This window comes from Rhinoderma darwinii, chromosome 6 (assembly GCF_050947455.1).
Source record: "Rhinoderma darwinii isolate aRhiDar2 chromosome 6, aRhiDar2.hap1, whole genome shotgun sequence".
NCBI classification, from domain to species: Eukaryota; Metazoa; Chordata; class Amphibia; order Anura; family Rhinodermatidae; genus Rhinoderma; species Rhinoderma darwinii.
This window is the reverse complement of record NC_134692.1, coordinates 1357081-1381443: the sequence shown is the minus strand read 5'-3', so window position 1 is coordinate 1381443 and position 24363 is coordinate 1357081. Positions and strand designations below refer to the sequence as shown.

The following is a 24363-nucleotide window of genomic DNA, read 5'->3' as shown; positions in this document are numbered from 1 at the left end:
CTACATAGAGCAGAGGCAGCTAATGCCCCCTACATAGAGCAGAGGCAGCTAATGCCCCCTACATAGAGCAGAGGCAGCTAATGCCCCCTACATAGAGCAGAGGCAGCTAATGCCCCCTACATAGAGCAGAGGCAGCTAATGCCCCCTACATAGAGCAGAGGAAGCTAATGCCCCCTAAATAGAGCAGAGGAAGCTAATGCCCCCTACATAGAGCAGAGGAAGCTAATGCCCCCTACATAGAGCAGAGGAAGCTAATGCCCCCTACATAGAGCAGAGGCAGCTAATGCCCCCTACATAGAGCAGAGGCAGCTAATGCCCCCTACATAGAGCAGAGGCAGCTAATGCCCCCTACATAGAGCAGAGGCAGCTAATGCCCCCTACATAGAGCAGAGGAAGCTAATGCCCCCTACACAGAGCAGAGGCAGCTAATGCCCCCTACACAGAGCAGAGGCAGCTAATGCCCCCTACATAGAGCAGAGGCAGCTAATGCCCCCTACATAGAGCAGAGGCAGCTAATGCCCCCTACATAGAGCAGAGGCAGCTAATGCCCCCTACATAGAGCAGAGGCAGCTAATGCCCCCTACATAGAGCAGAGGCAGCTAATGCCCCCTACATAGAGCAGAGGCAGCTAATGCCCCCTACATAGAGCAGAGGAAGCTAATGCCCCCTACATAGAGCAGAGGCAGCTAATGCCCCCTACATAGAGCAGAGGAAGCTAATGCCCCCTACATAGAGCAGAGGCAGCTAATGCCCCCTACATAGAGCAGAGGAAGCTAATGCCCCCTACATAGAGCAGAGGCAGCTAATGCCCCCTACATAGAGCAGAGGCAGCTAATGCCCCCTACATAGAGCAGAGGCAGCTAATGCCCCCTACATAGAGCAGAGGCAGCTAATGCCCCCTACATAGAGCAGAGGCAGCTAATGCCCCCTACATAGAGCAGAGGCAGCTAATGCCCCCTACATAGAGCAGAGGCAGCTAATGCCCCCTACATAGAGCAGAGGCAGCTAATGCCCCCTACATAGAGCAGAGGCAGCTAATGCCCCCTACATAGAGCAGAGGCAGCTAATGCCCCCTACATAGAGCAGAGGCAGCTAATGCCCCCTACATAGAGCAGAGGCAGCTAATGCCCCCTACTTAGAGCAGAGGCAGCTAATGCCCCCTACATAGAGCAGAGGCAGCTAATGCCCCCTACATAGAGCAGAGGCAGCTAATGCCCCCTACATAGAGCAGAGGCAGCTAATGCCCCGTGCCTCAGAGGTCCGGGCCTCGCAGTGATACCATAGGCTGGGCGGATGCTCCTCTGATCTGATGTGTTTGGAGATTATATATTATTAGAACAGCTGTCCTGAGGACCTGCTCGGAGAACGACTGATCCCATGATGCCGTGCACACCGCAGAATTAGCCGACAGATTAGGGTCTGCTGTCCCCCGATGTGATGAGCGGGGGAGGGGGATACCCCTTATATCTATACCGCAAGAGGTGGTCACAGCTGAGGTCGTAACCGGCCGCCTGGATACGCACCTGAAGTCGGGGAGATTTCAAAGTCTTTGTGAGGCGGAGAACAGATGATGTGGAATTCAAAGTCAACCGGACAACGGCAGCGTAACGGGAGGACGTGGTGCGCACTGCGAGGAGAGAGGAAGAGGATGAGCACAAGGAAATCTACACATCCAGAGCTGCAAGACGTACTCTACCGTCACATCATGCCTTATACTCCACTCACATCCAGAGCTGCAAGACGTACCCTACGGTCACATCATGCCTTTTACTCCACTCACATCCAGAGCTGCAAGACATACTCTACCGTCACATCATGCCTTATACTCCACTCACATCCAGAGCTGCAAGACGTACCCTACGGTCACATCATGCCTTTTACTCCACTCACATCCAGAACTGCAAGACATACTCTACCGTCACATCATGCCTTATACTCCACTCACATCCAGAGCTGCAAGCCATACCCTACAGTCACATCATGCCTTATACTCCACTCACATCCAGAGCTGCAAGACATACCCTACGGTCACATCATGCCTTATACTCCACTCACATCCAGAGCTGCAAGACATACCCTACGGTCACATCATGCCTTATACTCCACTCACATCCAGAGCTGCAAGACATACTCTACCGTCACATCATGCCTTATACTCCACTCACATCCAGAGCTGCAAGACATACCCTACCGTCACATCATGCCTTATACTCCACTCACATCCAGAGCTGCAAGCCATACCCTACCGTCACATCATGCCTTATACTCCACTCACATCCAGAGCTGCAAGACATACCCTACCGTCACATCATGTCTTATACTCCTCTCACATCCAGAGCTGCAAGCCATACCCTACGGTCACATCATGCCTTATACTCCACTCACATCCAGAGCTGCAAGACATACTCTACTGTCACATCATGCCTTATACTCCACTCACATCCAGAGCTGCAAGTCATACTCTACCGTCACATCATGTCTTATACTCCACTCACATCCAGAGCTGCAAGTCATACCCTACAGTCACATCATGCCTTATACTCCACTCACATCCAGAGCTGCAAGTCATACTCTACCGTCACATCAGGTCTTATACTCCACTCACATCCAGAGCTGCAAGACATACCCTACGGTCACATCATGCCTTATACTCCACTCACATCCAGAGCTGCAAGACATACCCTACCGTCACATCATGTCTTATACTCCACTCACATCCAGAACTGCAAGCCATACTCTACCGTCACATCATGCCTTATACTCCACTCACATCCAGAACTGCAAGACATACCCTACAGTCACATCATGCCTTATACTCCACTCACATCCAGAACTGCAAGACATACTCTACCGTCACATCATGCCTTATACTCCACTCACATCCAGAACTGCAAGACATACCCTACAGTCACATCATGCCTTATACTCCACTCACATCCAGAGCTGCAAGACATACCCTACGGTCACATCATGCCTTATACTCCACTCACATCCAGAGCTGCAAGACATACTCTACCGTCACATCATGCCTTATACTCCACTCACATCCAGAGCTGCAAGACATACCCTACTGTCACATCATGCCTTATACTCCACTCACATCCAGAGCTGCAAGACATACCCTACTGTCACATCATGCCTTATACTCCACTCACATCCAGAGCTGCAAGACATACCCTACAGTCACATCATGCCTTATACTCCACTCACATCCAGAGCTGCAAGACGTACCCTACGGTCACATCATGCCTTTTACTCCACTCACATCCAGAACTGCAAGACATACTCTACCGTCACATCATGCCTTATACTCCACTCACATCCAGAACTGCAAGACATACCCTACAGTCACATCATGCCTTATACTCCACTCACATCCAGAGCTGCAAGACATACCCTACGGTCACATCATGCCTTATACTCCACTCACATCCAGAGCTGCAAGACATACTCTACCGTCACATCATGCCTTATACTCCACTCACATCCAGAGCTGCAAGACATACCCTACTGTCACATCATGCCTTATACTCCACTCACATCCAGAGCTGCAAGACATACCGTACTGTCACATCATGTCTTATACTCCACTCACATCAAGAGCTGCAAGACATACCCTACTGTCACATCATGCCTTATACTCCACTCACATCCAGAGCTGCAAGACATACCCTACAGTCACATCATGCCTTATACTCCACTCACATCCAGAGCTGCAAGACGTACCCTACGGTCACATCATGCCTTTTACTCCACTCACATCCAGAACTGCAAGACATACTCTACCGTCACATCATGCCTTATACTCCACTCACATCCAGAACTGCAAGACATACATACCCTACAGTCACATCATGCCTTATACTCCACTCACATCCAGAGCTGCAAGACATACCCTACGGTCACATCATGCCTTATACTCCACTCACATCCAGAGCTGCAAGACATACTCTACCGTCACATCATGCCTTATACTCCACTCACATCCAGAGCTGCAAGACATACCCTACCGTTACATCATGCCTTATACTCCACTCACATCCAGAGCTGCAAGACATACCCTACCGTCACATCATGCCTTATACTCCACTCACATCCAGAGCTGCAAGACATACCCTACCGTCACATCATGTCTTATACTCCTCTCACATCCAGAGCTGCAAGCCATACCCTACGGTCACATCATGCCTTATACTCCACTCACATCCAGAGCTGCAAGACATACTCTACTGTCACATCATGCCTTATACTCCACTCACATCCAGAGCTGCAAGTCATACTCTACCGTCACATCATGTCTTATACTCCACTCACATCCAGAGCTGCAAGTCATACCCTACAGTCACATCATGCCTTATACTCCACTCACATCCAGAGCTGCAAGTCATACTCTACCGTCACATCAGGTCTTATACTCCACTCACATCCAGAGCTGCAAGACATACCCTACGGTCACATCATGCCTTATACTCCACTCACATCCTGACCTGCAAGACATACCCTACCGTCACATCATGTCTTATACTCCACTCACATCCAGAACTGCAAGCCATACCGTACTGTCACATCATGTCTTATACTCCACTCACATCAAGAGCTGCAAGACATACCCTACTGTCACATCATGCCTTATACTCCACTCACATCCAGAGCTGCAAGTCATACTCTACTGTCACATCATGTCTTATACTCCACTCACATCCAGAGCTGCAAGTCATACCCTACTGTCACATCATGCCTTATACTCCACTCACATCCAGAGCTGCAAGTCATACCCTATCGTCACATCATGTCTTATACTCCACTCACATCCAGAGCTGCAGCCCATATTCTGCTGCTACATTGTGTATTGTACTCGTGTCACATATGTAAATATTTGTTTGATTTTTCTCACTTGTGATGAGATTTGGGCGTGTAGAGGTTCAGCATGGGCAGTGTGAACGACGCCTTAGACATGGAACTCAGGCTCCGTCTCATGTAGAGCTGCATGCACAAGTCTGTAGGTTGCCCCTGGAAACAGACAGCGGCGTCTCTAGACCGTCATGTGACCTCAGGCCACGCGCACAGGATGAATTTTATGTGCAGATCCGCAGCATAGCGGAGTATAAATATGCGCTGTAAAAACATTATAAAAGTACGAGGCCCCACGACCGTAAAATCGCCCGGAATTATGGGAACATTCATTTCTATGGCGGAAGGACACGTTCCCATGTCTACGGGAGGGCGACCGTGCCGTAGAAACCGGACAGATTTTTGTAATTTACGGACCGTGCTCCTATACTTTATAATGGGAAACCGGCCCGAAAAACGACCGGCTGCACGCGCTGTAATTACAGGCACGGTCGTGTGCATGAAGAACCCGCAAAGTGAAGGAGATCCCAAATCTCATCCCCAGGTTGTGGAATTTTCCGCATGTAAATCGTCCCGCGGTGCGTAATTCAATATCCACAGCCGTCAATCATCTTGTGTTTTCATCTCAGAATTGTGTCTGACAAGTTTATAAAAGAACCCACAAAAATGGCACCAAAATGTAAAAAACGGCATAAAAACCGCAAACTAAGTGTGGAAGTCGCCTGCGTTTATTTGTGGTTTTCATGCACTAAAAACGTCTCTTCAGCTCCGGATGTGACTAGAGTATATGATGATGTAATGAAGGATCGGTCCTCAGCGCTATGTGGACACTTGTCCTGGGCGATCAATCACGCTGGACACTTCACATAAACTAAAAACTTGTCACTCCAGGAAATAAATCTGACAAAGTACAAACAGACGGCGGCTCCGACCTCAGAAGTGTGAGGGTATCACAGCTTGTATCCAAACCTTAAAGGGCCAGTGACCCTCACAGTCCAAAGCTTATTAAAGTGCTGAAGTGATATAAGAGGAGCGGCTGATATCAGTCACATATGATGTAATGTCTCTGGTGGATATAATAGTACTGGAGTGATATAAGAGGAGCGGCTGATATCAGTCACACATATGATGTAATGTCTGGAGGATATAATAGTACTGGAGTGATATAAGAGGAGCGGCTGATATCAGTCACATATGATGTAGTGTCTCTGGAGGATATAATAGTGCTGGAGTGATATAAGAGGAGCGGCTGATATCAGTCACACATATGATGTAATGTCTCTGGTGGATATAATAGTACTGGAGTGATATAAGAGGAGCGGCTGATATCAGTCACATATGATGTAATGTCTCTGGAGGATATAATAGTACTGGAGTGATATAAGAGGAGCGGCTGATATCAGTCACATATGATGTAATGTCTCTGGAGGATATAATAGTACTGGAGTGATATAAGAGGTGCGGCTGATATCAGTCACACATATGATGTAATGTCTCTGGAGGATATAATAGTACTGGAGTGTTATAAGAGGAGCGGCTGATATCAGTCACACATATGATGTAATGTCTCTGGAGGATATAATAGTGCTGGAGTGATATAAGAGGAGCGGCTGATATCAGTCACATATGATGTAATGTCTCTGGAGGATATAATAGTACTGGAGTGATATAAGAGGAGCTGCTGATATCAGTCACACATATGATGTAATGTCTCTGGAGGATATAATAGTACTGGAGTGTTATAAGAGGAGCGGCTGATATCAGTCACACATATGATGTAATGTCTCTGGAGGATATAATAGTACTGGAGTGTTATAAGAGGAGCGGCTGATATCAGTCACACATATGATGTAATGTCTCTGGAGGATATAATAGTGCTGGAGTGATATAAGAGGAGCGGCTGATATCAGTCACATATGATGTAATGTCTGGAGGATATAATAGTACTGGAGTGTTATAAGAGGAGCGGCTGATATCAGTCACATATGATGTAATGTCTCTGGAGGATATAATAGTACTGGAGTGATATAAGAGGAGCGGCTGATATCAGTCACACATATGATGTAATGTCTCTGGAGGATATAATAGTGCTGGAGTGTTATAAGAGGAGCGGCTGATATCAGTCACACATATGATGTAATGTCTCTGGAGGATATAATAGTGCTGGAGTGATATAAGAGGAGCGGCTGATATCAGTCACACATATGATGTAATGTCTCTGGAGGATATAATAGTACTGGAGTGATATAAGAGGAGCGGCTGATATCAGTCACACATATGATGTAATGTCTCTGGAGGATATAATAGTACTGGAGTGATATAAGAGGAGCGGCTGATATCAGTCACATATATGATGTAATGTCTCTGGAGGATATAATAGTGCTGGAGTGTTATAAGAGGAGCGGCTGATATCAGTCACACATATGATGTAATGTCTCTGGAGGATATAATAGTACTGGAGTGATATAAGAGGAACGGCTGATATCAGTCACACATATGATGTAATGTCTGGAGGGTATAATAGTACTGGAGTGATATAAGAGGAGCGGCTGATATCAGTCACACATGATGTAATGTCTCTGGAGGATATAATAGTACTGGAGCGATATAAGAGGAGCGGCTGATATCAGTCACACATATGATGTAATGTCTCTGGAGGATATAATAGTACTGGAGTGTTATAAGAGGAGCGGCTGATATCAGTCACACATATGATGTAATGTCTCTGGAGGATACAATAGCACTGGAGTGATATAAGAGGAGCGGCTGATATCAGTCACACATATGATGTAATGTCTGGAGGATATAATAGTGCTGGAGTGATATAAGAGGAGCGGCTGATATCAGTCATATATGATGTAATGTCTCTGGAGGATATAATAGTGCTGGAGTGATATAAGAGGAGCGGCTGATATCAGTCACACATATGATGTAATGTCTCTGGAGGATATAATAGTGCTGGAGTGATATAAGAGGAGCGGCTGATATCAGTCACATATGATGTAATGTCTGGAGTATATAATAGTACTGGAGTGATATAAGAGGAGCGGCTGATATCAGTCACACATATGATGTAATGTCTCTGGAGGATATAATAGTGCTGGAGTGTTATAAGAGGAGCGGCTGATATCAGTCACACATATGATGTAATGTCTGGAGGATATAATAGTACTGGAGTGATATAAGAGGAGCGGCTGATATCAGTCACATATGATGTAATGTCTCTGGAGGATATAATAGTGCTGGAGTGATATAAGAGGAGCGGCTGATATCAGTCACATATGATGTAATGTCTGGAGTATATAATAGTACTGGAGTGATATAAGAGGAGCGGCTGATATCAGTCACACATATGATGTAATGTCTCTGGAGGATATAATAGTGCTGGAGTGTTATAAGAGGAGCGGCTGATATCAGTCACACATATGATGTAATGTCTCTGGAGGATATAATAGTACTGGAGTGATATAAGAGGAGCGGCTGATATCAGTCACATATAATGTAATGTCTCTGGAGGATATAATAGTACTGGAGTGATATAAGAGGAGCGGCTGATATCAGTCACATATGATGTAATGTCTCTGGAGGATATAATAGTGCTGGAGTGTTATAAGAGGAGCGGCTGATATCAGTCACACATATGATGTAATGTCTCTGGAGGATAGAATAGTGCTGGAGTGATATAAGAGGAGTGGCTGATATCAGTCAAATATGATGTAATGTCTGGAGGATATAATAGTACTGGAGTGATATAAGAGGAGCGGCTGATATCAGTCACACATATGATGTAATGTCTCTGGAGGATATAATAGTGCTGGAGCGTTATAAGAGGAGCGGCTGATATCAGTCACACATATGATGTAATGTCTCTGGAGGATATAATAGTACTGGAGTGATATAAGAGGAGCGGCTGATATCAGTCACATATGATGTAATGTCTCTGGAGGATATAATAGTGCTGGAGTGATATAAGAGGAGCGGCTGATAGCAGTCACACATATGATGTAATGTCTCTGGAGGATATAATAGTACTGGAGCGTTATAAGAGGAGCGGCTGATATCAGTCACACATATGATGTAATGTCTCTGGAGGATATAATAGTGCTGGAGTGATATAAGAGGAGCGGCTGATATCAGTCACATATGATGTAATGTCTCTGGAGGATATAATAGTGCTGGAGTGATATAAGAGGAGCGGCTGATATCAGTCACACATATGATGTAATGTCTCTGGAGGATATAATAGTGCTGGAGTGATATAAGAGGAGCGGCTGATATTAGTCACACATATGATGTAATGTCTCTGGAGGATATAATAGTACTGGAGTGATATAAGAGGAGCGGCTGATATCAGTCACACATATGATGTAATGTCTGGAGGATATAATAGTACTGGAGTGATATAAGAGGAGCGGCTGATATCAGTCACATATATGATGTAATGTCTCTGGAGGATATAATAGTACTGGAGTGTTATAAGAGGAGCGGCTGATATCAGTCACACATATGATGTAATGTCTCTGGAGGATATAATAGTGCTGGAGTGATATAAGAGGAGCGGCTGATATCAGTCACACATATGATGTAATGTCTCTGGAGGATATAATAGTGCTGGAGTGATATAAGAGGAGCGGCTGATATCAGTCACACATATGATGTAATGTCTCTGGAGGATATAATAGTACTGGAGTGATATAAGAGGAGCGGCTGATATCAGTCACATATGATGTAATGTCTCTGGAGTATATAATAGTGCTGGAGTGTTATAAGAGGAGCGGCTGATATCAGTCACATATGATGTAATGTCTCTGGAGGATATAATAGTGCTGGAGTGATATAAGAGGAGAGGCTGATATCAGTCACACATATGATGTAATGTCTCTGGAGGATATAATAGTGCTGGAGTGTTATAAGAGGAGCGGCTGATATCAGTCACACATATGATGTAATGTCTGGAGGATATAATAGTACTGGAGTGATATAAGAGGAGCGGCTGATATCAGTCACACATATGATGTAATGTCTCTGGAGGATATAATAGTACTGGAGTGATATAAGAGGAGCCGCTGATATCAGTCACATATGATGTAATGTCTCTGGAGGATATAATAGTACTGGACTGATATAAGAGGAGCGGCTGATATCAGTCACATATGATGTAATGTCTCTGGAGGATATAATAGTACTGGAGTGATATAAGAGGAGCGGCTGATATCAGTCACATATATGATGTAATGTCTCTGGAGGATATAATAGTGCTGGAGAGTTATAAGAGGAGCGGCTGATATCAGTCACACATATGATGTAATGTCTCTGGAGGATATAATAGTGATGGAGTGATATAAGAGGAGCGGCTGATATCAGTCACACATATGATGTAATGTCTCTGGAGGATATAATAGTGATGGAGTGATATAAGAGGAGCGGCTGATATCAGTCACACATATGATGTAATGTCTCTGGAGGATATAATAGTACTGGAGTGATATAGGAGGAGCGGCTGATATCAGTCACATATGATGTAATGTCTCTGGAGGATATAATAGTGCTGGAGTGATATAAGAGGAGCGGCTGATATCAGTCACACATATGATGTAATGTCTCTGGAGGATATAATAGTACTGGAGTGATATAGGAGGAGCGGCTGATATCAGTCACATATGATGTAATGTCTCTGGAGGATATAATAGTACTGGAGTGATATAAGAGGAGCGGCTGATATCAGTCACACATGATGTAATGTCTCTGGGGGATATAATAGTACTGGAGTGATATAAGAGGAGCGGCTGATATCAGTCACATATGATGTAATGTCTCTGGAGGATATAATAGTACTGGAGTGTTATAAGAGGAGCGGCTGATATCAGTCACATATGATGTAATGTCTCTGGAGGATATAATAGTACTGGAGTGATATAAGAGGAGCGGCTGATATCAGTCACACATATGATGTAATGTCTGGAGGATATAATAGTACTGGAGTGATATAAGAGGAGCGGCTGATATTAGTCACACACATGATGTAATGTCTCTGGAGGATATAATAGTACTGGAGTGATATAAGAGGAGCGGCTGATATCAGTCACACATGATGTAATGTCTCTGGGGGATATAATAGTACTGGAGTGATATAAGAGGAGCGGCTGATATCAGTCACATATGATGTAATGTCTCTGGAGGATATAATAGTACTGGAGTGATATAAGAGGAGCGGCTGATATCAGTCACATATATGATGTAATGTCTCTGGAGGATATAATAGTGCTGGAGAGTTATAAGAGGAGCGGCTGATATCAGTCACACATATGATGTAATGTCTCTGGAGGATATAATAGTACTGGAGTGATATAAGAGGAGCGGCTGATATCAGTCACACATATGATGTAATGTCTCTGGAGGATATAATAGTACTGGAGTGATATAAGAGGAGCGGCTGATATCAGTCACACATGATGTAATGTCTCTGGAGGATATAATAGTGCTGGAGTGATATAAGAGGAGCGGCTGATATCAGTCACACATATGATGTAATGTCTCTGGAGGATATAATAGTACTGGAGTGATATAAGAGGAGCGGCTGATATCAGTCACATATGATGTAATGTCTCTGGAGGATATAATAGTGCTGGAGTGATATAAGAGGAGCGGCTGATATCAGTTACATATGATGTAATGTCTCTGGAGGATATAATAGTACTGGAGTGTTATAAGAGGAGCGGCTGATATCAGTCACACATATGTAATGTCTCTGGAGGATATAATAGTGATGGAGTGATATAAGAGGAGCGGCTGATATCAGTCACACATATGATGTAATGTCTCTGGAGGATATAATAGTGATGGAGTGATATAAGAGGAGCGGCTGATATCAGTCACACATATGATGTAATGTCTGGAGGATATAATAGTACTGGAGTGATATAAGAGGAGCGGCTGATATCAGTCACATATATGATGTAATGTCTCTGGAGGATATAATAGTACTGGAGTGTTATAAGAGGAGCGGCTGATATCAGTCACACATATGATGTAATGTCTCTGGAGGATATAATAGTGCTGGAGTGATATAAGAGGAGCGGCTGATATCAGTCACATATGATGTAATGTCTGGAGGATATAATAGTGCTGGAGTGTTATAAGAGGAGCGGCTGATATCAGTCACATATATGATGTAATGTCTCTGGAGGATATAATAGTGCTGGAGTGTTATAAGAGGAGCGGCTGATATCAGTCACATATGATGTAATGTCTGGAGGATATAATAGTGCTGGAGTGATATAAGAGGAGAGGCTGATATCAGTCACACATATGATGTAATGTCTCTGGAGGATATAATAGTACTGGAGTGATATAAGAGGAGCGGCTGATATCAGTCACATATGATGTAATGTCTCTGGAGGATATAATAGTGCTGGAGTGTTATAAGAGGAGCGGCTGATATCAGTCACATATGATGTAATGTCTCTGGAGGATATAATAGTGCTGGAGTGATATAAGAGGAGCGGCTGATATTAGTCACACATATGATGTAATGTCTCTGGAGGATATAATAGTACTGGAGTGATATAAGAGGAGCCGCTGATATCAGTCACACACATGATGTAATGTCTGTGGAGGATATAATAGTACTGGAGTGTTATAAGAGGAGCGGCTGATATCAGTCACACATATGATGTAATGTCTCTGGAGGATATAATAGTACTGGAGTGATATAAGAGGAGCGGCTGATATCAGTCACACATATGATGTAATGTCTCTGGAGGATATAATAGTACTGGAGTGATATAAGAGGAGCGGCTGATATCAGTCACACATGATGTAATGTCTCTGGAGGATATAATAGTGCTGGAGTGATATAAGAGGAGCGGCTGATATCAGTCACACATATGATGTAATGTCTCTGGAGGATATAATAGTACTGGAGTGATATAAGAGGAGCGGCTGATATCAGTCACACATATGATGTAATGTCTGGAGGATATAATAGTGCTGGAGTGATATAGGAGGAGCGGCTGATATCAGTCACATATGATGTAATGTCTCTGGAGGATATAATAGTGCTGGAGTGATATAAGAGGAGCGGCTGATATCAGTCACACATATGATGTAATGTCTCTGGAGGATATAATAGTACTGGAGTGATATAGGAGGAGCGGCTGATATCAGTCACACATATGATGTAATGTCTCTGGAGGATATAATAGTACTGGAGTGTTATAAGAGGAGCGGCTGATATCAGTCACACATATGATGTAATGTCTCTGGAGGATATAATAGTACTGGAGTGATATAAGAGGAGCGGCTGATATCAGTCACACATATGATGTAATGTCTCTGGAGGATATAATAGTACTGGAGTGATATAAGAGGAGCGGCTGATATTAGTCACACACATGATGTAATGTCTCTGGAGGATATAATAGTACTGGAGTGATATAAGAGGAGCGGCTGATATCAGTCACACATATGATGTAATGTCTGGAGGATATAATAGTACTGGAGCGATATAAGAGGAGCGGCTGATATCAGTCACATATATGATGTAATGTCTCTGGGGGATATAATAGTACTGGAGTGATATAAAAGGAGCGGCTGATATCAGTCACATATGATGTAATGTCTCTGGAGGATATAATAGTACTGGAGTGATATAAGAGGAGCGGCTGATATCAGTCACACATATGATGTAATGTCTGGAGGATATAATAGTACTGGAGTATTATAAGAGGAGCGGCTGATATCAGTCACATATGATGTAATGTCTCTGGAGTATATAATAGTGCTGGAGTGTTATAAGAGGGGCGGCTGATATCAGTCACATATGATGTAATGTCTGGAGTATATAATAGTACTGGAGTGATATAAGAGGAGCGGCTGATATCAGTCACATATATGATGTAATGTCTCTGGAGGATATAATAGTGCTGGAGTGTTATAAGAGGAGCGGCTGATATCAGTCACATATGATGTAATGTCTGGAGGATATAATAGTGCTGGAGTGATATAAGAGGAGAGGCTGATATCAGTCACACATATGATGTAATGTCTGGAGAATATAATAGTGCTGGAGTGATATAAGAGGAGCGGCTGATATCAGTCACATATGATGTAATGTCTCTGGAGGATATAATAGTGCTGGAGTGATATAAGAGGAGCGGCTGATATCAGTCACATATGATGTAATGTCTGGAGTATATAATAGTACTGGAGTGATATAAGAGGAGCGGCTGATATCAGTCACACATATGATGTAATGTCTCTGGAGGATATAATAGTACTGGAGTGATATAAGAGGAGCGGCTGATTTCAGTCACACATATGATGTAATGTCTCTGGAGGATATAATAGTACTGGAGTGATATAAGAGGAGCGGCTGATATCAGTCACACATATGATGTAATGTCTCTGGAGGATATAATAGTGCTGGAGTGATATAAGAGGAGCGGCTGATATCAGTCACATATATGATGTAATGTCTCTAGAGGATATAATAGTGCTGGAGTGTTATAAGAGGAGCGGCTGATATCAGTCACACATATGATGTAATGTCTCTGGAGGATATAATAGTGCTGGAGTGTTATAAGAGGAGCGGCTGATATCAGTCACATATATGATGTAATGTCTCTGGAGGATATAATAGTACTGGAGTGATATAAGAGGAGCGGCTGATATCAGTCACACATATGATGTCATGTCTCTGGAGGATATAATAGTACTGGAGTGATATAAGAGGAGCGGCTGATATCAGTCACATATGATGTAATGTCTGTGGAGGATATAATAGTACTGGAGTGATATAAGAGGAGCGGCTGATATCAGTCACATATGATGTAATGTCTCTGGAGGATATAATAGTGCTGGAGTGTTATAAGAGGAGCGGCTGATATCAGTCACATATATGATGTAATGTCTCTGGAGGATATAATAGTACTGGAGTGATATAAGAGGAGCGGCTGATATCAGTCACACATATGATGTCATGTCTCTGGAGGATATAATAGTACCGGAGTGTTATAAGAGGAGCGGCTGATATCAGTCACACATATGATGTAATGTCTCTAGAGGATATAATAGTACCGGAGTGATATAAGAGGAGCGGCTGATATCAGTCACACATGATGTAATGTCTCTGGGGGATATAATAGTACTGGAGTGATATAAGAGGAGCGGCTGATATCAGTCACACATATGATGTAATGTCTCTGAAGGATATAATAGTGCTGGAGTGATATAAGAGGAGCGGCTGATATCAGTCACATATGATGTAATGTCTGGAGTATATAATAGTACTGGAGTGATATAAGAGGAGCGGCTGATATCAGTCACACATATGATGTAATGTCTGGAGGATATAATAGTACTGGAGGATATAAGAGGAGCGGCTGATATCAGTCACATATGATGTAATGTCTCTGGGGATATAATAGTACTGGAGTGTTATAAGAGGAGCGGCTGATATCAGTCACATATGATGTAATGTCTCTGGAGGATATAATAGTACTGGAGTGTTATAAGAGGAGCGGCTGATATCAGTCACATATGATGTAATGTCTCTGGAGGATATAATAGTACTGGAGTGATATAAGAGGAGCGGCTGATATCAGTCACATATGATGTAATGTCTCTGGAGGATATAATAGTACTGGAGTGATATAAGAGGAGCGGCTGATATCAGTCACATATGATGTAATGTCTCTGGAGGATATAATAGTACTGGAGTGTTATAAGAGGAGCGGCTGATATCAGTCACATATGATGTAATGTCTCTGGAGGATATAATAGTACTGGAGTGTTATAAGAGGAGCGGCTGATATCAGTCACATATGATGTAATGTCTCTGGAGGATATAATAGTACTGGAGTGATATAAGAGGAGCGGCTGATATCAGTCACACATATGATGTAATGTCTGGAGGATATAATAGTACTGGAGTGTTATAAGAGGAGCGGCTGATATCAGTCACACATATGATGTAATGTCTCTGGAGGATATAATAGTACTGGAGTGATATAAGAGGAGCGGCTGATATCAGTCACATATGATGTAATGTCTCTGGAGGATATAATAGTACTGGAGTGATATAAGAGGAGCGGCTGATATCAGTCACACATATGATGTAATGTCTGGAGGATATAATAGTGCTGGAGTGATATAAGAGGAGCGGCTGATATCAGTCACATATGATGTAATGTCTGGAGGATATAATAGTGCTGGAGTGATATAAGAGGAGCGGCTGATATCAGTCACATATGATGTAATGTCTCTGGAGGATATAATAGTACTGGAGTGTTATAAGAGGAGCGGCTGATATCAGTCACATATGATGTAATGTCTCTGGAGGATATAATAGTACTGGAGTGATATAAGAGGAGCGGCTGATATCAGTCACACATATGATGTAATGTCACTGGAGGATATAATAGTGCTGGAGTGATATAAGAGGAGCGGCTGATATCAGTCACATATGATGTAATGTCTCTGGAGGATATAATAGTACTGGAGTGATATAAGAGGAGCGGCTGATATCAGTCACATATGATGTAATGTCTCTGGAGGATATAATAGTACTGGAGTGATATAAGAGGAGCGGCTGATATCAGTCACACATATGATGTAATGTCTCTGGAGGATATAATAGTACTGGAGTGATATAAGAGGAGCGGCTGATATCAGTCACATATGATGTAATGTCTCTGGAGGATATAATAGTGCTGGAGTGTTATAAGAGGAGCGTCTGATATCAGTCACATATGATGTAATGTCTCTGGAGGATATAATAGTACTGGAGTGATATAAGAGGAGCGGCTGATATCAGTCACACATATGATGTAATGTCTCTGGAGGATATAATAGTACTGGATTGATATAAGAGGAGCGGCTGATATCAGTCACATATGATGTAATGTCTCTGGAGGATATAATAGTGCTGGAGTGTTATATTATAAGAGGAGCGGCTGATATCAGTCACACATATGATGTAATGTCTCTGGAGGATATAATAGTACTGGAGTGTTATAAGAGGAGCGGCTGATATCAGTCACATATGATGTAATGTCTCTGGAGGATATAATAGTGCTGGAGTGATATAAGAGGAGCGGCTGATATCAGTCACACATATGATGTAATGTCTCTGGAGGATATAATAGTACTGGAGTGATATAAGAGGAGCGGCTGATATCAGTCACACATATGATGTAATGTCTCTGGAGGATATAATAGTACTGGAGTGATATAAGAGGAGCGGCTGATATCAGTCACATATGATGTAATGTCTCTGGAGGATATAATAGTGCTGGAGTGTTATAAGAGGAGCGGCTGATATCAGTCACATATAATGTAATGTCTCTGGAGGATATAATAGTGCTGGAGTGATATAAGAGGAGCGGCTGATATCAGTCACACATATGATGTAATGTCTCTGGAGGATATAATAGAGCTGGAGTGTTATAAGAGGAGCGGCTGATATCAGTCACATATGATGTAATGTCTCTGGAGGATATAATAGTGCTGGAGTGATATAAGAGGAGCGGCTGATATCAGTCACACATATGATGTAATGTCTCTGGAGGATATAATAGAGCTGGAGTGTTATAAGAGGAGCGGCTGATATCAGTCACATATAATGTAATGTCTCTGGAGGATATAATAGTGCTGGAGTGATATAAGAGGAGCGGCTGATATCAGTCACATATATGATGTAATGTCTCTGGAGGATATAATAGTACTGGAGTGATATAAGAGGAGCTGCTGATATCAGTCACACATATGATGTAATGTCTGGAGAATATAATAGTGCTGGAGTGTTATAAGAGGAGCGGCTGATATCAGTCACACATATGATGTAATGTCTCTGGAGGATATAATAGTGCTGGAGTGATATAAGAGGAGCGGCTGATATCAGTCACATATGATGTAATGTCTCTGGAGGATATAATAGTACTGGAGTGATATAAGAGGAGCGGCTGATATCAGTCACATATGATGTAATGTCTCTGGAGGATATAATAGTACTGGAGTGATATAAGAGGAGCGGCTGATATCAGTCACACATATGATGTAATGTCTCTGGAGGATATAATAGTGCTGGAGTGTTATATAAGCGGAGCGGCTGATATCAGTCACACACATGATGTAATGTCTCTGGAGGATATAATAGTACTGGAGTGATATAAGAGGAGCGGCTGATATCAGTCACACATATGATGTAATGTCTGGAGGATATAATAGTGCTGGAGTGATATAAGAGGAGCGGCTGATATCAGTCACATATGATGTAATGTCTGGAGGATATAATAGTACTGGAGTGATATAAGAGGAGCGGCTGATATCAGTCACATATGATGTAATGTCTCTGGAGGATATAATAGTGCTGGAGTGATATAAGAGGAGCGGCTGATATCAGTCACACATATGATGTAATGTCTCTGGAGGATATAATAGTACTGGAGTGATATAAGAGGAGCGGCTGATATCAGTCACACATATGATGTAATGTCTCTGGAGGATATAATAGTGCTGGAGTGATATAAGAGGAGAGGCTGATATCAGTCACACATATGATGTAATGTCTCTGGAGGATATAATAGTACTGGAGTGATATAAGAGGAGAGGCTGATATCAGTCACACATATGATGTAATGTCTCTGGAGGATATAATAGTACTGGAGTGTTATAAGAGGAGCGGCTGATATCAGTCACATATGATGTAATGTCTCTGGAGGATATAATAGTGCTGGAGTGATATAAGAGGAGCGGCTGATATCAGTCACACATATGATGTAATATCTCTGGAGGATATAATAGTGCTGGAGTGTTATAAGAGGAGCGGCTGATATCAGTCACATATGATGTAATGTCTCTGGAGGATATAATAGTGCTGGAGTGTTATAAGAGGAGCTGCTGATATCAGTCACATATATGATGTAATGTCTCTGGAGGATATAATAGTGCTGGAGTGTTATAAGAGGAGCGGCTGATATCAGTCACATATGATGTAATGTCTCTGGAGGATATAATAGTGCTGGAGTGTTATAAGAGGAGCTGCTGATATCAGTCACATATGATGTAATGTCTCTGGAGGATATAATAGTACTGGAGTGATATAAGAGGAGCGGCTGATATCAGTCACACATATGATGTAATGTCTCTGGAGGATATAATAGTGCTGGAGTGATATAAGAGGAGAGGCTGATATCAGTCACACATATGATGTAATGTCTCTGGAGGATATAATAGTACTGGAGTGATATAAGAGGAGCGGCTGATATCAGTCACACATATGATGTAATGTCTGGAGGATATAATAGTACTGGAGTGATATAAGAGGAGCGGCTGATATCAGTCACATATGATGTAATGTCTCTGGAGGATATAATAGTACTGGAGTGTTATAAGAGGAGCGGCTGATATCAGTCACATATGATGTAATGTCTCTGGAGGATATAATAGTACTGGAGTGTTATAAGAGGAGCGGCTGATATCAGTCACATATGATGTAATGTCTCTGGAGGATATAATAGTGCTGGAGTGATATAAGAGGAGCGGCTGATATCAGTCACACATATGATGTAATGTCTCTGGAGGATATAATAGTGCTGGAGTGTTATAAGAGGAGCGGCTGATATCAGTCACATATGATGTAATGTCTCTGGAGGATATAATAGTGCTGGAGTGATATAAGAGGAGCGGCTGATATCAGTCACATATGATGTAATGTCTCTGGAGGATATAATAGTGCTGGAGTGATATAAGAGGAGGGGCTGATATCAGTCACATATGATGGAATGTCTCTGGAGGATATAATAGTGCTGGAGTGTTATAAGAGGAGCGGCTGATATCAGTCACATATGATGGAATGTCTCTGGAGGATATAATAGTGCTGGAGTGTTATAAGAGGAGCGGTTGATATCAGTCACATATGATGTAATGTCTCTGGAGGATATAATAGTGCTGGAGTGATATAAGAGGAGCGGCTGATATCAGTCACATATGATGTAATGTCTCTGGAGGATATAATAGTGCTGGAGTGATATAAGAGGAGCGGCTGATATCAGTCACATATGATGTAATGTCTCTGGAGGATATAATAGTACTGGAGTGATATAAGAGGAGCGGCTGATATCAGTCACACATATGATGTAATGTCTCTGGAGGATATAATAGTGCTGGAGTGATATAAGAGGAGCGGCTGATATCAGTCACATATGATGTAATGTCTCTGGAGGATATAATAGTACTGGAGTGATATAAGAGGAGCGGCTGATATCAGTCACACATATAATGTAATGTCTGGAGGATATAATAGTGCTGGAGTAATATAAGAGGAGCGGCTGATATCAGTCACACATATGATGTAATGTCTCTGGAGGATATAATAGTGCTGGAGTGATATAAGAGGAGCGGCTGATATCAGTCACATATGATGTAATGTCTCTGGAGGATATAATAGTGCTGGAGTGATATAAGAGGAGCGGCTGATATCAGTCACATATGATGGAATGTCTCTGGAGGATATAATAGTACTGGAGTGTTATAAGAGGAGCGGCTGATATCAGTCACATATGATGTAATGTCTCTGGAGGATATAATAGTGCTGGAGTGATATAAGAGGAGCGGCTGATATCAGTCACATATGATGTAATGTCTCTGGAGGATATAATAGTACTGGAGTGATATAAGAGGAGCGGCTGATATCAGTCACATATATGATGTAATGTCTCTGGAGGATATAATAGTACTGGAGTGATATAAGAGGAGCGGCTGATATCCGTCACACATATGATGTAATGTCTCTGGAGGATATAATAGTGCTGGAGTGTTATAAGAGGAGCGGCTGATATCAGTCACATATATGATGTAATGTCTCTGGAGGATATAATAGTACTGGAGTGATATAAGAGGAGCGGCTGATATCAGTCACATATGATGGAATGTCTCTGGAGGATATAATAGTGCTGGAGTGATATAAGAGGAGCGGCTGTTCACATTGGGCACAGGGATTTTATTCGCTCGGATGTTCATTTCTGCAGTTGGAGTAGACATTAAGTGACCCGTCCTGATGGCTCCTTTGTCTGCGGCTTTTAGTGCAGCTTTCCCCGCAGCGGACATCCTGCCATTAAGCGGCGCGGACAGTCACATACCAGTTTGGCGCGGCAGCGATGTGGACGACGCTTCCATTTTCTTACAGTGTAAACAGTGAAGATGATAAATAGAAAATCAATATTTGTCCTGCACTCCGGCGGAGAGGAAGATGCCGGAACAGGGGTCTGGGGGTCTCACCTCTGCCCAAGCGCCACATCTGATAGGTTGACATGAGATGGGAAGTGGAGCAGGTCCAGGACCGGGTAGGCGTGCAGGGGCACCAGCAGCGTCTCATCACCCTGGGGACAGGAACATGCGGGAGAAAAGGTCTCACTTCATGAAGATGTAGGAGATGGAGACATTGAAACCACATCAACCGCCATATCCCAGTCACTGGCGGCTCAGGACATGTATAGTGAAGACTATAGGGGTCATCTATCCCTCACTATACACTACAGTCACATATAGGAGGCCGGATATCACTATACACTAGTCACATATAGGAGGCCATATATCACTATACACTAGTCACATATAGGAGGCCGGATATCAATATACACTACACAGTCACATATAGGAGGCCGTATATCACTATACACTACAGTCACATATAGGAGGCCATATATCACTATACACTAGTCACATATAGGAGGCCGGATATCAATATACACTACACAGTCACATATAGGAGGCCGTATATCACTATACACTACAGTCACATATAGGAGACCATATATCACTATACACTAGTCACATATAGGAGGCCATATATCACTATATACTACAGTCACATATAGGAGGCTATATATCACTATACACTACAGTCACATATAGGAGGCCATATATCACTATATACTACACTCACATATAGGAGGCCATATATCACTATACACATATAGAAGGCCGGATATCACTATACACTAGTCACATATAGGAGGTTGTATATCACTATACAGTATAGTCACATATAGGAGGCCGGATATCACTATACACTACAGTCACATATAGGAGGCCGGATATCACTATACACTAGTCACATATAGGAGGCCGTATATCACTATACACTACAGTCACATATAGGAGGCCATATATCACTATATACTACAGTCACATATAGGAGGTCGGATATCACTATACACTAGTCACATATAGGAGGCCATATATCACTATATACTACAGTCACATATAGGAGGCCATATATCAGTATACACTAGTCACATATAGGAGGCCGGATATCACTATACACTACAGTCACCTATAGGAGGCCGTATATCACTATACACTACAGTCACATATAGGAGGCCGGATATCACTATACACTACAGTCACATATAGGAGGCCGGATATCACTATACACTACAGTCACATATAGGAGGCCGGATATCACTATACACTACAGTCACATATAGGAGGCCATATATCACTATACACTAGTCACATATAGGCGGCCTGATATCACTATACACTACAGTCACGTATAATAGGTCGTATATCACTATACACTGCAGTCACGTATAGGAGGCCCTATATCACTATACACTACAGTCACATATAGGAGGCCATATATCACTATACACTAGTCACATATAGGCGGCCTGATATCACTATACAATACAGTCACGTATAATAGGTCGTATATCACTATACACTGCAGTCACGTATAGGAGGCCCTATATCACTATACACTACAGTCACATATAGGAGGCCATATATCACTATACACTAGTCACATATAGGAGGCCGGATATCACTATACACTAGTCACATATAGGAGGCCGGATATCACTATACACTACAGTCACATATAGGAGGCCATATATCACTATACACTACAGTCACATATAGGAGGCCATATATCACTATACACTAGTCACATATAGGCGGCCTGATATCACTATACACTACAGTCACGTATAATAGGTCGTATATCACTATACACTGCAGTGTCACATATAGGAGGTCGTATATCAGTATACACTACAGCCACATATAGGAGGCTGGATATCACTATACACTAGTCACATATAGGAGGCCAGATATCACTACACTACAGTCACGTATAGGAGGCCGGATATCACTATACAATAGTCACATATAGGAGGCCGCATATCACTATACAGTACAGTCACATATAGGAGGCCGTATATCACTATACACTACGGTCACATATAGGCGGCCAGATATCACTATACACTACAGTCACGTATGGGAGGCTGTATGTCACTATACAGTCACATATAGGAGGCCCTATAGCACTATACACTGCACAGTCACATATAGGAGGCCGTATATTATTGTATAGGCACATATAGGAGCTGTATAATCTCATATAGGAGGCCGTATATCACTATACACTACACCGTCACATATAGGAGGCCGTATATGACTATACACTACAGTCACATATAGGAGGCCGTTTAATACTATACACTGTGCAGTCACATACAGGAGGCCGTATATTATTGTACAGGCACATATAGGAGCTGTATAGTCACATATAGGAGCTTTATATCACTACACTGTGCTGTCACATATAGAAGCGGTATAGTCACATATAGGAGCTGTATATCACTGCGCTGTCACATATAGGAGCTGTATAGTCACATATAGGAGGCCGTATATTATTGTATAGTCACATATAGGAGCTGTATATCACTGTGCTGTCACATATAGGAGCTGTATAGTCACATATAGGAGCTGTATATCACTGCGCTGTTACATATATGAGCTGTATAGTCACATATAGGAGGCTGTATATTATTGTATAGTCACATATAGGAGCTGTATATAACTGTACACTCTGCTGTCACATATAGGAGCTGTATATCACTGTACACTGTGCTCTCACATATAGGAGCTGTATATCACTGTGCTGTCACATATATGAGCTGTATAGTCACATATAGGAGCCGTATATTATTGTATAGTCACATATAGGAGCTGTATATCACTGTGCTGTCACATATAGGAGCCGTATATTATTGTATAGTCACATATAGGAGCTGTATATCACTGTGCTGTCACATATAGGAGCCGTATATTATTGTATAGTCACATATAGGAGCTGTATATTATTGTATAGGCACATATAGGAGCCGTATATTATTGTATAGTCACATATAGGAGCTGTATATTATTGTATAGGCACATTACGCTGTGCTCTTTCTTACCTTGCAGTGGACACGGATACAATCATAATAATATCTCCATTCATCAGCCGTGAACTGAACATTTACTGTGAGAGCCAAACCTGGAACCAGCTTGTTCTGTGCGAGAGAATAAGTCAGAGGAATATACAGTGCGGCTCTACGGGGGGCTTCCAATCATACTACGGGGGGCTTCCAATCATACTACGGGGGGCTTCCAATCATACAGATACAGGTCACAATAGAGACGATGATAAACGGTGGATCAAGATCCCAACCCAGAATA

At 42.6% G+C, this 24363-nt stretch overlaps 1 protein-coding gene across 4 annotated transcripts in view; it reads right to left on the bottom strand.

Annotated features, from left to right (window-relative positions):
• CFAP221 (cilia and flagella associated protein 221) overlaps positions 1 to 24363 on the bottom strand; it is a 97504-nt gene that overhangs the window by 38631 nt on the left and 34510 nt on the right. For all 4 annotated transcript variants that reach the window (XM_075828989.1, XM_075828988.1, XM_075828987.1 and 1 more), the window contains exons 5-7: positions 24102 to 24197; positions 21130 to 21230; positions 1524 to 1627 (exon numbers count right to left, since the gene is read on the bottom strand). In XM_075828989.1, coding sequence (XP_075685104.1) covers positions 1524 to 1627; positions 21130 to 21230; positions 24102 to 24197 — 301 coding nt within the window. The remainder of the gene's footprint in view (positions 1 to 1523; positions 1628 to 21129; positions 21231 to 24101; positions 24198 to 24363) is intronic.